The sequence below is a fragment of the Lagopus leucura genome, unplaced genomic scaffold, assembly GCF_019238085.1.
Source record: "Lagopus leucura isolate 7727_CA_CO unplaced genomic scaffold, USGS_WTPT01 Super-Scaffold_100012, whole genome shotgun sequence".
Classification (NCBI taxonomy): Eukaryota; Metazoa; Chordata; class Aves; order Galliformes; family Phasianidae; genus Lagopus; species Lagopus leucura.
Window position 1 is genome coordinate 2,400,970 of NW_024962267.1, and position 17,383 is coordinate 2,418,352.

Genomic DNA, 17,383 nt, shown 5'->3' on the forward strand with positions numbered 1-17,383 from the left:
CTTAGTATGTCATTAATTGAGATAAGAATATTAACCCTATGACAAAAATTTAAATTAAATTAAAGCAATTCTTTACTTTGCCTTCCAGCATCTGGGTGGAGTTGGTTTTGAGACTGGCTATAGAAATATTAAAATTTCTTAGACTGCAGATTACTAGTAGATATTTTAAATGCCTTTAATATGGCTAAATTCATTTATGTGCTCAAAGCCAGCACAGGCTATGAACCATTTGTAACTGTCTCATCACCAATGATTCATAGATTTTATTTCCACTTTGTCAATGAAAATTATCTATCTCAAATTTGAAATTATGCTGTTTCATAAGTGAGTTGTAACTGCAAAATAAAACATGACTTAAAGAGTGAAGTATGTTTCGATATTTCTGGATTAAAAAAATAGCTATTACTGTTTAGTGTCTCTAAAATGCTGCATTTTTTATATTCACCAGAATGACAATCAGATATCAATTTAAAGTAGCTTAGCTTGTTTAACAATTTGTTTTCCAAAATTATACATAGCAGCCTATGCACAGGGGCTTCCATTGAATACATTTGATCTCTTCTTTTCAAGGCAAATTTTACATCATTTTGAATTTGGGGGAAAATAATAAATACATGCTGAATAAAAAACCTCAGCTTGTTGGTCAGTGTAGGTCTGTGTAATATAAAAAAGCAAGAAGGGCTAAATCATTTTTACTTCCTGTTGGCAAATACAAAATCTCTTTTAATGGGTTTTTATGAAATGAACTCAGTTTCTGAGAAGGCTGTAAGTTGATATGGGTATATTCTTATAATGAGCTGGTCAATTATTATTGGAATCTTTTTACTGTTCGTGAGTCATTCATAAAGTAATGCTAATATCTGTCAGTAGACAAGTGCTGTGCACGCATGCCAATCGTTTTGAAAAAAACATCTTCAGAAGTGTATATAACTAATAGTGAAGAGAAGACTATGCATTTGGCTGGTCATATTTGCTAAGTGACTACTAACAGGTACTTCATAAATTGATTATCATAAATATTGGAAGATGGAGCTGTAACCATTACTGCTTTTTCAGTCTTGTCTGTGATTCCTACACAGTAAAGTTGCTCTTGAATTATTCATCTTGTGTATCTGAAATCCTACCATATGATTGGGTCTCTGGCATAGATTCATAGTTTTACAGTATGAAACAAAGGAATAGATTTCAAATAATAATTTTTCTTTGAAAATGAATATCCTAAATGTTCTAAGTAGGAAATATACTAAGTAATGTAAGTATACAGAAAAAAAAAATTGAATAAAAGATTTTGCAATAATTTTCAACATTGTATTTCCAATAATGATTGTTTTGTTTCCAATGTCATCTGAAGAGTTGTTTCTTTTTCCTATATAACTTCTGAGCTAGTCTCCCAGTCCTCCTGCAGCTGACCAGAATGTTATTAAAAAAAAAATAAAGCTGAGAGCAATTTCCCAACATTTCTTGTCTGCAAAAAAACATGTCAGAATGTTCATGAACAGTAAGTACAACAAAAGACAGAGAAAATTGCTAAATCAAATAGTCATTTTAAACTTAATTGTCAACTCATACATTCTGTAGAATTTGACCAGCTCTTACTCTGATGAATTACCAATTCACACACTGCTTAAAGCAAAACTGAAAAATGAAACTGAAATTTACTCATCTAGCAGTCAGTGGTTAGCAATATTTCTTCTGATGATTACTGAAGTAGAAATATGTAGGCTGATGGATACAGTTTAAGGAAAAGAATTCTGAGATTCTCAGTTTGACTTCATTAATCTTAGGTTTGTATCTAAATACTGTTCAAACAGTGCATTTTAGGCTATTTCACTATTTTATAGTTGAACTGAAATTCGTTAGCACGCTATTTCCTCCCATGTTTCCATGAAGTAGCAAAACACATTCTCTTAAAATATATTTCAATGACATGCATATAGAGTTAGTTTGTATTCAGTGGCTTTTAGGAACAGAAGGCATAAACAGATGAAAAAAAAAAAAAGTTTTAATGCTTTCTTGAGGGAGATGTATAGTAAGCAGGGCCTCTAAGTAACTCAGAATAAGTATGACAAAACCTTATACACATTGTATTGAATAGAAATTTGTTGAAGCAAGAAAAACATTTAATTTACAAAAAGAATAATTTCATAGTGAAATAAACTCATTTTAGAAGCTTTTATCTTTAAAGTCAGCCAAACTCAGAAATAAATTTAAACCACTATCTGATATGAATACATCTCTGGTATGATCTAATAAGATCCAGTGTTGGTAGGCCAAAGTTCGTTTATCAAATACAATAAACGAAGAAAAATTAATGATTTCAGCTGGTAACAGAAAATACCTTACAAACTATTGCTAAATTAAATCCTCATATAAGCAGAGTAACGCTTATTTAATTCATTGTTAAAAGTCTGTTGAGAGAGTTCATAATCGGTAATTTTAAAGCCGTAAATGCAGAACTCCTGAGATTGGCTAGAAAGTAAAGTAATCTTAATGAATGTAACTGCTATGTGATACTGCATATGGATTTAGGTGAATTGATGAAGCTTTTTGCTTATCTGTTAGTAAAAGATATGCAATAGATAAAAAGATAGTGCAGCTTTTCTGCATGGACTTGTCATTCCTTATTCTGCATGCATGGATTCTTTGTATGCATGCATAGTTTCAGATTCTTTCATTTTTTCTTACCCTCATGCCTTCAAATCGTGACAATGCTCTTAGAGGTCTCAAAGCTCTTAGTGTCCTAAGGGACTTAATGGCACCAAGTTCAGAGTAACCCAATGCATTTGCTGTTAAGCTAACCAAAGAGACCTATATGAAAACAGGAAAGTAAAAATTATTATATTATACATACTACTTTACATACCATAGATGTGAGACACAAACTTCTTTAGAAGAATTTTAGAAGAATTTGGACCACTTTCTTCAGGAATACGAAGTCTTTTAAATAAAAAAAAGAGAATTAATGAGAAAGAAGAGAAAGATAAGTAAATAGTTAAAAATGCCATAAGGTAACAGTTAGTATCTGAAAACATTAATAATTAGGAATTTCATATTTTAATAGTGATTTGAGGGCAATTTTTTTTCCCCCTCTGTTATACAATGCTGCTAGAATTAGTAATTATAGTTGATAATACTCCTTTGATTGCCCACAGCTAGGAGGGAATAATTGAAGCCTGTTTTGAGTTAACAGATGGGTCACAGAGTAACTTTCTCTGGAAACTGGTAGACTGATTATTCTATATTCAGTTATACTAACTAATGTTTTAGCCTGATGACCAAATTTACATACTTTACAGGCTGACATTAACCTGGAATATGCTGTTTTTTAAAAGACATCACAGAAACAGTTCCAATAGGCAGCAGAACAACTAAAGTCACGTTTTCATCTGCCTGTATGTATCCTACATCCCTGCATTTCCTCAATGAGATATACATATCCTCTACATTCACAATGGCTCTTGACAAAATAATTTCAGTTTTCACTCCATTTCCCCTGAATGGTCTTTCATTATCCTGTTCCAATTCCTAAACTAGTTATTGGAAAAAAATATTTTAATAGTCAAATATACTATTTAATTATTAAAAACAAATGAACAAACAAAAAACACCCACCCACAAATCAACATGGAAAGAAAAGCCTGCAGTGGAGCTCTTCATTAATCATGTTTAGAAGCAAGTATTAGATGTGAAATCTTGAACTTTTCTCTTCTTGCTAATCCTCATCTTTACTAACCTGCAAAACTACGACCTTTTGGAATCTGGTTTTTTTTTTTACAGTACCTTCATAATGCTATCAAAAACTTAATTTTTCAAGCAGTAATAATCTAATGCCAAGTTAAAGAAAATATCTATATCATTCTTAATTCACTGAAAGCAGGACAAAATGCATTTTAATTTTAAATGTCAACTTGCTTAATATTTCTTTTTCCTGTAAGTTTTACCAACTACTGGTACAGTATGCATTTTTGCACACTGGAGGTTTTCTTAAGGAGGCAAACTGAGGACATTTGTTTTAAACTGTCATCCTAATTTTAAATTGCATCAATTCATAGAGAAATTGTCTCCCACGATTCATGCTACAGCACAGTAGATTTAAAACTATTAGATAACTCCATAAGGAAAGATAATTGAATTTGATTTCAAACACAGCTGTGAAGATTATAAGTTCAATAATATTTTGTGGACTTTTATACTAAGTAAGTCACACAATCAATGCTACACATGCATTTTGCATTCTTTGTAAAAATTTTATTCAGTCATATGCACTACAGAGTTTGTAGTTGGATATTTTGGATAATTGTTTTTCAGTAAGAAGGGTCTAGTAGAAGAGACATTAATCTGAATGCTAGATGTGATTTAGACCACAGGAAGGAAAGTGGGGCCATGGGGCCTTAAGGTGGGTGTGAGCAGTGCTGAGAATAACTGCAAATACCTGGAGAGTTAGTATGTTGCATTCCTTTGTTAGCTGGACTGTATTATTATTAATTCTGTGATATAGAGAAGTAGTAATGTAAGGATAAAATGAAAGACAAAGAACTATGGATTTTTTTTTCCACCTACCTTACTTTTTAAACTGGAAAGTAATTTAGGTGGTATACACTTAAATATTATGGTTGTAGAGAAAGTAATGAAAAAAAAAAGAGTAAAAATACCACCTAGGAAATACAGTACATACATCAACAATCAGAAAGTCCAGCCAGCACCAGGCATTAGTAAAGTATGTTTGATAGCCATAGGCCACCCACTTCAGCAGCATTTCCAGAATGAAGATGTAAGTGAAGACTTTGTCAGCATATTCCAGCATGGTCTTGATAGTTTTGCGCTGTTCAATATATATATCTTCAAAAGCCTGTAAGAAAAATATTCAAACATATTTGTTTTACATTTAACAACAGCATATAGTTTAGGTTTTAACAACAAGGAATAAAAAGAAAGGGAGCAAATTTTCTTCAAGAACAGGGGTGGGACTATCACTTTTATTTCAAGGTTTCTTTTCTAGTAACTCAGTATGTTTTTCCTCTACAGAAAAATATTTTACAACTTACAGGAAGGAAAAGCAACAACTACTCTGGTCAGAGATTTTTATTTATTTATTGCTGCTGTTCAGTTATTCTACTCAGATTGTTTTCAATTCTCAGAAACAGCTCTGATTCTACAAAGAGATGGGAGTGAGCAGAATTCTACTGAGAGAATCTGGTTTATATATAGGGAGATCCATTTACAAAATCCAGGGCCATAGCTGTAAAATTTTCAGGACAATGACAAAGCAGTTGATATTATGCTGCTAAGTCCTTCTAGTTTTTGAAAATTTTAAGTGATAAATCATAAAACAAGTTATTCTTTTTTAAAACAAACAAACAACAGTAACAAAAAGCCCAAATACCTGCTTTATAGTATTTTTCTCTATTTATTAGGTGCATAAAATTTCTTATAATCCTTGCAATGTTATGTTTTCTGTTTTTTCAATTTTAGAAATTTGAGAGCAGATGTTGCTCAAACGTATAACATCTGTTTTTCAGTACGCTTCAGTACACTTACATGTTCAGTAACTGTTTCTGTCATCTTATACATTTTGCTGTTAATTACTTTTAAATCTTAACTATATTACTATTATAAAGGTTATTGGTTTTATTGGAATGAAAGAACTGGAATGATCTGACAGCTTGCAGATATTTGGGTATTCATTGATACTAAAACTCATTTTTACCCAGACTGATTTTGAAACCCTTTTGTCAGTTCAAATGATTAGTGTTTGTCTATCAGTTGGTATTCTCTCAGGAGAATGAGATGCTAACAATTCGGGATCTCATTTCGAAACACAATGATGGACCTTTATAGCTTTTCTGTCTAATTTTCTTTCATTTAAATCTGCGTTGCTTTTGTTTTCTTCAATCAGTATCATCAACCAAAATTCAATAGTGTAGATACGAATCTTTTATCATTTCAGTGGTTTTTAGAATACAGGAAAGCTATCAGATTGCATTGTATAAAAGTTGCATAGTTGATTGTTACTTTGATATTAAACCAGAGAAAACCAAAGTGTTTACAGATTTAACCAAAACTAAGGTCAGGTATAATCATAAACTGTGAACTACTAGCTCTACTTTAAAGTTTTCTAAGGAATAGCCTAAGGAGCTTCTAATATACTACTGCAAAGTAATTTTGTTTAACAATTCAGGAACTTAAGTAATTTACTGAATGGTAATTGTATCTCCCTGAGTGGATGCTAGACATACTTACAGGTTATTTCAGGGTTTAATTTGTCAGTTAATCTCAAATTTATGTATTCATTGTCATCGTTTTTATTTGTAAAATAATACAATAAGTGTTGTTTCTTTTATTATTATAGATTTATATTATGGTCGTAATCTCATTATTCTGTTCTCACAGGCTTGTTATACTTACCGCACAATGATCAACAACATTTTTTACATATATCCTTTTAGTCTACACAAGTCTGAACTAGAAGCGTGAATGATAAATTTTTATTCTTAGAGGAGACAGTTATTTTCCCTGAGACACATCAATAAACACCAGGAAAACTAGAGACCAAACTCAAATAATAAAGCTAAATGTGTTTTCTTCTCATGTTGTCCCCCTCCCAGATTCAGGCATATTAGTTTCAGTTGTGGAGTTAAATTCTCTAATCAATTATATCTGTTCTTTTTGGACATATTATTGAGAAGAGACTTTTTCTACCTGTTTTTTAAAGTCCTGATCCTTTGAAAACATGAAATTACATGCTTTTTAACTAAGTTAAAACAATGTTTTCCGAGAGCAGTTACAATACTCTCTTCATGTTTTACTCACCAGGGCTCCACTGCTGAGGAGAATCATAAAGACAATGAAAGTCTCAAACCAGTTGTGTTCAACAATTCTGAAGCATGTTTTTCTGAGATTCCACCACTGCTTTCCTCTCCCTTCTTCTACACTTACTTGACAGCACTTAAACCTCCGTACACAGCCTTACAACAGCATATGTATTGAGAAAAAGAAAGATTTTGTTGAATTACGTAACTGTTGGCTGTGTGTACTTAGTAACACAACACAGCATTTCCAGAAGCTATGCTATTTAGTAAAAGTCAGAGGATTTTCATCTAGATGGTCTTTTTCTCCTTCAAAGCAATAAAATACAACAATGAGACAATTGAAATTTACAATTCAAAGAATTGATGAGAAAAAGTATTTCTTATTTATAAAGATTAACTGCTCAATACAGTATATGCAAAAAGATAAAAATTCATGCAACATAAAGCTAAATTATAAAGTAAGAAATAAAAAATATATTAATTCATTCAAAATTAAAGTCTATATGGTAATTCTTGGGCAAATGTTTTATTGTACTTTCTTTTGTGTGAGATACTAAATTCAATATCCATATGGTGAATTATGGCCTAAAAGCATTACTGCTTCCAATCATAGTTTAAAAACTGACAAAAAAGTAAATAATTAAACACAAATATTAAGAACTAGTTTTGACAATTAATTGTTCCATATTTCATAAATAAGTTTGGATTTTTTTTTGTCTCAGACACCTTCAGTGAAGCAGGCCTCTGGCTCCATGGATTCCTCAGGTTCAGCTTCTGGTTGCTCTTCTGCAGGAAGTCCAATGTCAACTGTGCTGCCTTCAGATGAACTGGACATATTTAGCTTCTGTAAAAAAAAGAAAAAGAATCACAAATTTCCATTAAATACTTTTAGGAAAATATTAGTATTTTCCAGAATAATTTAATAGTTCTTTTGTTCTGGTATTCAGTGCAAGTTAATTGCTGACAAACTGAAGGGAAATTTGTACAGTTTTTAAATTTTCCTTTGTACAGTATCGATCTTAATAAGGATTAAAGAAAAATAGATTTTAAATTACAAAATATAAATAATGGTTCTAAGCCTGCAAAGATTTATGACCACAACTAACTAGTAGTGGTAAAGATCTCTTGTCCTGGACAGAGTACAACTTAAATATATATCCAGCAACCTGTTAAGTCTACTGAAAAGCAGGTAACAGCCCAAATATAACTATAGAAATGAGGTGGCAGCTGAAAGAAAAGAGGAGAAAAAAAACCACTGATAAGCATAGAAGGCTGTATTCTACAGGTGGAGGACAATATCGTTAGCAAGAAAATGGGTAAAGATATCCAGTTTTAGCTTCAGTCATTAATTTTCACGAGAAACAGTTTATAGAGGTTTTATTTTTAAATTCTGTTTTCACCTAAATATTGCCTTTTTAATATTTTAATAAAAATAGTATTTTCTTCTAGCAATCCAACACTCATAACTCATCCTTTGCAGTATATTTTGCCATTCAAATTCATTTTGAAAATACTTTTCAAAACTTTAAAAACCTTTTCATTTTGGAAAAAATATTTACTTTTCCTTTCAATTCACCATTCTCTTTCATGCATTTTGGACACCAAAATTAAATTCTTTAAAATCAGCAGTGCTAATTAACAGTTTTTCTAAAATACAGTTCTCAACAAAACATAGGTCATAAGCAGTTCTTGATTATCTTGGTTCCTCATTCCTTTGCATCCTACCTCCTGTTGGAACTGTAGTAATTTTTAACCCTTTCTCACATTTCTGCTCATCAAGAATTAAACCCTCTTTTATACACTTACTCTATAAAGAAGTGTCAAAATAACAAATGGTGAATTACTGAATACACTGGCTTGGGTTGAGTAAAGAAAAACATGCAGAAGGGAACAAGAGAAATGCACAAAGTATCTAAATACCTCTTTGCTCTCCTCCAGGTCTGATTCACTACTAAACTCCTCTGTATTTAAATTTTCAAAGTCAGATTCACCCACAGCAATGGGCACTGTCACAGTCAGGCTTGGGTTGTTTATGAATGACATATAATCACTTTCATCAATTATATATTTCTCCACACTGCTGCCTGTGCCTATGCCACTAGTTGTTCCATTCACATCTTTAATATAATCATGGTCCTTGCTCAATTCTGCAGTGTGGTTGGAAATACAACTGTTTTTGTTGTTCAAATCTTCAAGTGGTTTGATTTCATCTAAAGCTTTTTGTTTTTTAACGAAAGCTTTTTGGATGAATTCACGTGCTTTTCTTTTCACATAGTCTATGCCCTTCTGCATTCTTGCTACTGCAATTTGGAGATTGTTCATTTCATTATCATCATCTGTCACAGCAAGGTTGTCAGCACTAAATGAGCTCAGCAGCAAGGCCAAAAATAGGTTCAGCACCTGCAGAAAGATGAAAAAAGAACATTCTAAAATTCATGTCAACAAAGAACTTGCACTTTGTTTAAAAAGTCCTACTAGCAGCATTGAAGGCTGAAATCTCAACAGTTCACAAAAACAAAATAAAAGCACCCTCAGAACTCTTGCCCCATGAAAAACGGAGGGTATTTGTTTGTTTCGATTGTGTCTTGTTTATTATTAAAAAAATATTTCAACTGATGAATATCTGTAAACACATTCTTAAATCCAGATGGCATATAAATATTTTGTTAGAAAAATCTTATCACCTGAGATAACAAACTTGCTATTCAGCATCATAAAATTGTTTAATTTATTCCTTCACACAGTAGAAACAAGATTTAGATGACTAATCCTATGTTATAAATAATAATAAAATTACAGCAAATGATTTATTAAGAGCCCATAAACTAAAATTGTTTGGAGAACAAATATTTAGAAATAGCCAAAAGACAAATTAAGAATGTGACTAAGAGATCACTCTAACATCATCTTAGCTTTTTAATATCACGAGGTACAGAATACTTTGTTCTGTATCCAAAAAATCTCTTACACTTGAAACTACCAGCCTAAGTGCTTTATTGAAGTAGAGCCAGATCACTTAGTTCTCTTCAGAATTGAACCCACTCTGTTATTGAAGAGTATTTTGTAAATGTTTTGATTACATACCACTAAGTTTCCAATCACCATGACCATCATGAAGACAGTAAGGCACATTGCTTGGCCAGCAACCTCCATGCAGTCCCACATTGTTTCTATCCATTCTCCACACAGCACTCGGAATACGATCAAAAAAGAGTGAAAAAAATCTTGCATGTGCCATCGTGGAAGTACACAATCACTTGCAATTTTGCAGACACATTCCTTATAGTTTTTCCCAAACAGCTGCATCCCAACAACAGCAAAAATGAACACAATGATGGCCAGAACGAGAGTCAAATTTCCCAGAGCTCCCACTGAGTTGCCAATAATCTTAATCAGCATATTTAGAGTTGGCCAGGATTTTGCTAATTTGAAGACTCGTAACTGGAAGAAAAGAAAAACAGCGTTAGGACAAGCAGAAACAAAAAATACAAAGATATTTTTATGGAAAGACACTACTACAAAAAAATGCCTCCTGTTGAAAGTTTATGTTCTTTTCTACATGCATGATGTTCAAAAGGTCAGTCACAAAATTTTGCAAAGTTAGAGCTTGATAACGTCAAAGCATAGTTTTCCCCCAAACCCAAGAAACAATCTGTTAAATAGAGTTTAAAATTTAGGGTCCATCTTTTAAAATAAATGGGGCTACTTTTCTGCAGTTATTTACACAATGGATCTTCTCCTGTGATATTAATCAGAGCACAATACATCTATCTAAAGAGTCTGCATAGCAGGATGTTTAAAGTGTGTACATATAATGAATAGATCGGAAATAGGCCAAGACACCCATCGCTATTTATTTTTCTGGATCTCTACTGATTCATGCTGAAGACAGTAAGGTATCAAATATGGATTTGTATGGATTTGTACTGCTGAAAGAGACTTCAGGATCAGTATCGTAGCAAATAATGAAAATTTTTAAGGGGAAAAAAAAACAAACTAATGAAGTATCATTGAATAATCGGTGCAATTGATGTATATTTACCAATCTGAATGATCGAAGAACTGAGAGCCCTTCTACATCTGCAAGACCAAGCTCAACCAAGCTAAGGGTTACAATAAATCCATCAAAAATATTCCAGCCTTCTTGAAAATAATAGTAAGGATCCATTGCAATTATCTTGAGAAACATCTCTGCTGTGAAGATTCCAGTGAAGACCTGAATTCAGAGTGCAGATGGTTATTTTTTGCAAATTATAATATTGCAGGTTTAGCTGTTGTCTAGGCTACCTATCGGAAATTAGCCTCATCCAAAACTGAGACTTAAAAACAGTTCACTGTGGTGATATATTATGACCACCTTACCTTAACAGAGGTCATATAAACCAACCAATTTTTTTCAAATAATTAAATTCTAAGCTGAAAAAGACATTATGTAAACTTCTGGTTTATAACATTTGTAATCCAATTTCAATTATATCAGGATACGGACTTCCTCATGTATTGTACAAACAATATCCTTAATTTGATTTTCATGGCATAAACCAGAATGCTTTCCAAGAAATTATATGGCATAACATAATTTTTGGTACAGTTATTACATTATACAGCATTATGAATGAGGCCAAGTCTAAGACTCCTGATGAGTAGCTTCTTTGCTTACACACCCTACAATAATTCCATTCAGTTCAACAGAAATAAGATTATTTATAACAGCTGGAGATCAACAGAGATACGACAATTTGCAGAAGCTGAAGAAACTTCTATGTGGGTGTTGTCAGTAAGCTCAGTAAAGCCAATTGGCTCAACTGTTTTTAAGTCAGGACTGAAATAACATTTAGAAGTGCATTTTAAACATGATATTTCCTAATATTCCTAATAATTTCCTATCGTGGAGTTCAATATTCTTAATGAAGCAGGAATCATATTTAGGGAGCCACCAAGGTACTGAGCCTGAGTAGGTTTAAGAGAAAGCAGTTGTGATTCTGAGTATTAGAATTTCTTATAGGATAAGAAAGTATGAAAGCCACCATTAAAGGCTAACTGAGCTCTGCACTGTGCTGGTTATTTGTCTTTACTTTTGGTTTTTGATAACTCAGTTTTCAAGCTGAACAAAAACTGCAACAGCTAAAGAGAATAACTGGGATAATCGGGATCTGGACAAGATTCTGACTTGTTCAGTGTAGGAACATAAATTCTCAAGATAGATTTTATTACTTCTAAATACATCACAGATGCAAGCACTGGAGAGGAAAAGTTACTTATAGTTATTACAGAGAATTAAAACCACCATGGAAGAAGTGGGAATGAATAAATACCATGTGAAAATAGGAATAAAGTTCCTAACCATTGTGACAGTGAAGTTCTCAAGGGCATTTAAAGATAAACTATGGGAGCAGGAGAACCCTGATAGCTTCTGCTTTGAGAAAGAAACTTAAGATTGAAAGAGGATGGTGCTTACAGCCAACCTCTCTCACACTCTCTTTCCAGTCTAATATTCACCAATATTTATATATTTTCCTGATTGGCAAGTAAGACTGTAATATATATATATATACAAGCTATAATACAAAACAAACTGCTACAATACAACATATTCAGAGTTTCCTTTATTATAAGTGTATGAAATTTGGTTAGGAATTTGTCTATTAATTTTCCTTTCCGAATTCTGTAGTTATTTGATCTGAGATATTTTTTCCTTCATTACAAAACAAGGATTTTAAAAAATCACGTTATAAGAAATCAATTCTTAAAATAAGAGATGAAGTAGGACTGCAGCCACAGATACTTCTGTGTGATCAAACCTGTCAGTTCAAAAGCATCATAGCTACAGAAAATTAACTACTGAATTCTTTAATAATTTATCTTCTTGAAGTTGAAGGGAGAAAATATAGTTGACAACATGATAAAAAAGTTACCTTACTAATTATCTGATTCTAAAAAATATAAAAGACTGTAAGAAGAATAATTACTGTGGGACATTTCTCATATTTAGAATAAGCATACATAGAGAACAATCCACGTATCCACATAAAAGTTTATTTAAAGAAGAAAATTCTAGAAATGCCTTTAAATGGCTCTTCTAGTGACTGTAAACCTATACTCAGGAAACAGAGCAAAGAGACGAAAGCAATTAAAAACACATTCATAATTTACACATTTGTATTGTATTGATTGAAGAAGAAACACATTTATTCCATGGTGTCTTTTTCATGGAAGTAATGCATTTCCTGGTTTAGTAGCCAGATAAATCAACTTCTATTTAATATAGACTTAATGTAGCAGTGGTGCCTTTTTTTTTAAATATTTAATTTGGTTTTCCAGAACACAGGAAAATATTGATTTTACAGAATTCTAAGTTATGTAATCCAAAAACGTTACGATATAATCTATTAGGAGGGTAACAAATGGTCGGTAAATCTGCTTTCTAAAGAGGTACAAACAAACAGACATACTTCCTTTAAAAACATAAACACAAAAAAAGCAACAGACTTACCAGATTTCCAACTGAAAGTACGTTATTGAATTCATCAGTCATCGGATAATGCTCCATGGCCATAAAGAGTGTATTTAAAACAATGCAAATTGTAATAGCCAGGTCAACAAATGGATCCATTACAACTAAGTTGACAATATGCTTTACTTTTAACCAATGAGGACTGCAGTCCCAGATTAAGAAAATATTTGCAAATTTATACCAACACGGTGGGCATTTCTGTCTTGATTCTTCGAGTTCTGTGGGAAAGCAAAATTCATAAGTACATGATTGTTCTAGCATTCTCAAGGCTAGATGAGTTATACCAGTCAAGTTATCAGTCTATAGTGGCATATCTTTTATAATTTTTATTCATTCCTAGTACAAAAAAAACATCTTTATCACATACAGCTGAGCTTTTAAAGAGTAACTGAATAATATAACTACTAAAAATATGTATATACAGTTATATATTTGAAAAATATTCTATTATCTTTCTGTGTACAGTGAAGTGTTTTTTTAATAATACGTATAAGCGTCCCCTCAGTTGTTGTCATCAAACAGAACTTTGTAGTCCCAGCAAGCACAGGGTAGATGGTAGCAAAACAATGAACTAGAAATGCTTACTTATGTAATGACTTTATTGAATATAGGCCTCTGAGTGTACTGATAAATATTCATTGGTTTGTTGGACAGTATCTATTAAGGTATTTTAAATCAGTTTTTAAGCTTCAAATCAGATTTTCAGGAAAAATATGGCATTAAGCTATGTATAACACACACCTTCCACAGTGTTTGTAAGGATGCTAGCAATGCTCATTGCTCTCTCTCTTAAAGCTGGATCTTCCAGATAGTCCATAGAAACATGCAAAGAGCCTGATATTCTCTTCCTCATTTCTGTCTCTGTAGTGGTGCCCTACACAGGGAACAGTAATAGGTGAGACCACATTTGAATAATAAAATAGACAAATACTACATAGATCCCTGTTATTAATATGCATATATACGTGCTTCGTGCACTTCAAGTTTTATCTTGTCAGACTTTTCTTACTTTTTAATATCTTTAAGATAATTTTTAAATGATAATAGGCAATAGTTACCTAACTGTTCAAGATTTAGTGAGAGTTTATTCACTTAACTATTGCATTTCTTTCCTTCAAGCTTAGAAGAATTATTTAAAGATATGAAAAGGACTGAATTAGGACTGAATTAAAAAAATTGTACTTTTTTTGCAAACTATTTTTTCCGTGCTCTCGCTGACAGAATATTCAATTTCCTATGACATAATAGTTTTTTTACACTAGACAAATTGTAGCAAGTAAGAAAAGTACGACTTCCTCATGCTTCCTCATGCTAGTATATTTCTAATTAATGTGAGTAGACAATTTTGAACTAAGAAATTTATTTCAGTGATCTCCTCTCCTATCTGCATACACATACACAGTGACAGCAATATGTGCTGCAAATATGTTCACACAGACATTTATAATTTGTATTTTTGGTAGTGTGTGCAGAAATGCAATATTCCAATTAACTATGCATTTATACTACAGAACTCCACCAGCATAGGATGGAAATATACAGAAAGAAGAAATAAATGGTAATAAAGAACTGCCTACTTCCTTACATTTTTAGTGGGTCTGATATAGAATCGTATATTATCAAAATTAACCGATAATGCTAATTTTGATATACTGGTAATAACAGTTTCTTACTGATTGCAGACGTATGATAACATTTTTGTATACTGTTCTCAATCGTATAGAAACTTTGATTTTGTGGACCATAACCAGCCAGACATTTATAGCAGCAAAATGAATGCATAGCCTGGTAATACAGTATAGTGCTTTTGTGGATGTATAGATAATGTTTTACTATATGGAAACTGCAAATTGCATTTGTTAGTTATGAGAATATTAGTAAGTAAATGCAAACTATCATATCTGTTTAATTTATTAAAGATTTTACAAGATGCAGGAGCATTCACAGCTTGACCAACCAGGAAGCATTGCCAAGGATTCCATTCTGTAGGTAACACTGGCTGGTGCAGTAAGAAAAGGCCATGATGCCTAAGCTGTTTAAAACTTTCTTACATTGTCATCAGTAGCTGGTTTATCTATTATCACCTCTGGCAGAAGCTGTCCAACAGGCGATGTAGGAACAGATGGTCCACCAACCAGGGAAACCACCCCATTGCAATCCACAGTGCTGTGCATCTTCCCATTCACTGGAAACACTGCCAGCATCCTGGATGACCTACTGGCCTGACTAATGTTACTGTTGCGCCGTTCACCGTGTCTGCGCGGCACAAAGAGAGAATCTCTTCTGCTATCATTGTCTTCAAAAGTGCTGTGCTCATCATCAGCAAAGTCATTTTCAGATCCTATATCCTTTGCTCTACCTCTGAAGCTGAAAAGACTTGTTCTGCTGTTGCGCCTTGGGGAAAACAGGGAGCCACGAATGCTCAGCAAAGACTGTAGGCAAACAAAATTTGTGATTATTAACTGAAAACTTCAAACTTAGTATTGCCATTAGTACCACATATCTTTTTCATTTTTTTTCTTACATAATGTTAACCACTTTTAGCAGAAGTTAACGCTACTGTGAATATTTTGTACGTTCACCATATTTTGCAAGAAGAAATACCTCTGCTCATGGAGTTTTAAAACAAAACCAGTTTTGAGCACTAATGAAATTTGTTCCTAATGTCTGCTAAAGTAGCTGGGTGGTTGAACAATATCCATCAAGCAAAAATGCATTATAAACATGCATGTTTTTTCATATATGCAGCATCCTTCACATATTGAACCAACCTCCAAAATCATCGAAGCAGGAGGAAAATGTAAGGCTACCATAATGGAAAGACACCATAACATCTTAATAAGAATAGAAAATGTATAATCACTCTAAGAAACTAACGGAATCAGCTGAAGAATATTTTTAATTTATTTTTTGAGCAATGTTTTTACAAGAGCCGGTGTATGAAGTTAAATTTCACTCTGATGTTTTGTCTTTTTTTACAAGACAGCCTAGCACCTACAGCACTTTCTCTCAGGTGCAAACAAGAATGAGAAAATTTAATGAAAATCCTGGTTTCTTTTCTTTAAGCAGTAGGTTCACATTACTGTACCAGGAAACTTGTTTTATAACAGCCTACGATGCTTTAAATATATGCTTCTATCAAAAATAACACATGCAATATGCAATACCTGATGTGGAGAAGAGTATTTCTTTTCATATGTCAGCCTATTGCCTTCAATAGATAACCGGAAACCTTTTCTTCTGATGCTGTCTTCTGATTCAGACTTGTGAAATTCATCTTCATCTTTTTCCTCTCCTCCAGACTGTTCTTTCTGTTTTCTTTTTTTCCTTCTATTTCTCCTTTCTTTGGCACTCTTTGAGCTCAATTTGGAAGCCTCTGAGGAACTTTCTGAAAGCCCACCTGCTCCTCCCGCGACACTGGGTTCCCTGGACTCTGCAGATGCTGTTACTGCCGCCGCTGCCACTGCTGCTGCCTGTCACATCACAGAATGAATTCATGTCACTCAGCAAACCATGACATCAAAACTGTTAAATTTTACTTGTACAGAATTTTTAGACCCCCTCACCCCCAAAGTCTTATCACTCACAAACTGTACTGATGACTAAAGAAAAACATAACAAACAATATATTCCTGGTTCTGAATATTCTTGACTATGCCTCAGTTGTTCTCAGTACAATGCAGAAGAGAAAATCTCTGAGCTAACTCCAATACTGAAAGTCCAGCACAGTGGTTTTAATCTCCAAATTCAAAAAACAGGGATTTAAGTATCTCTACAAGAATTCCTGTTATGCGCTTTATTAAGCCATTAAATTATACCTGAGCTGCTTCTTGCTGCTTCTTTAGCTGTTCCAGCATTTGTTGAAATTCTGCCTCTTTCTGCTCTGCTTCTTCCAGGGTTGCTTGGTTCTGCTCTTCATAAGCCATGGCAACCACAGCCAGGATCAAGTTGATCAGATAGAAGGAGCCCAGAAAAATCACCAAAACAAAAAATATCATGTATGTTTTCCCAGCAGCACGTAGTGTCTGGAAACAAAAATGCATTCATAAGCAAGAATAGG

The 17,383-nt window shown here is 33.0% G+C and overlaps 1 protein-coding gene across 1 annotated transcript in view; it reads right to left on the bottom strand.

Moving 5' to 3' along the window:
- The window catches only part of LOC122181710 (sodium channel protein type 1 subunit alpha), a 58,549-nt gene that overhangs the window by 20,073 nt on the left and 21,093 nt on the right, over positions 1 to 17,383 (bottom strand). The window contains exons 9-20 of the mRNA XM_042874372.1: positions 17,142 to 17,348; positions 16,491 to 16,796; positions 15,375 to 15,755; positions 14,065 to 14,197; positions 13,303 to 13,541; positions 10,852 to 11,025; positions 9,894 to 10,250; positions 8,730 to 9,209; positions 7,536 to 7,653; positions 6,811 to 6,965; positions 4,676 to 4,849; positions 2,686 to 2,808 (exon numbers count right to left, since the gene is read on the bottom strand). Of these exons, the coding sequence (XP_042730306.1) occupies positions 2,686 to 2,808; positions 4,676 to 4,849; positions 6,811 to 6,965; positions 7,536 to 7,653; positions 8,730 to 9,209; positions 9,894 to 10,250; positions 10,852 to 11,025; positions 13,303 to 13,541; positions 14,065 to 14,197; positions 15,375 to 15,755; positions 16,491 to 16,796; positions 17,142 to 17,348 (2,847 nt within the window). The remainder of the gene's footprint in view (positions 1 to 2,685; positions 2,809 to 4,675; positions 4,850 to 6,810; positions 6,966 to 7,535; positions 7,654 to 8,729; positions 9,210 to 9,893; positions 10,251 to 10,851; positions 11,026 to 13,302; positions 13,542 to 14,064; positions 14,198 to 15,374; positions 15,756 to 16,490; positions 16,797 to 17,141; positions 17,349 to 17,383) is intronic.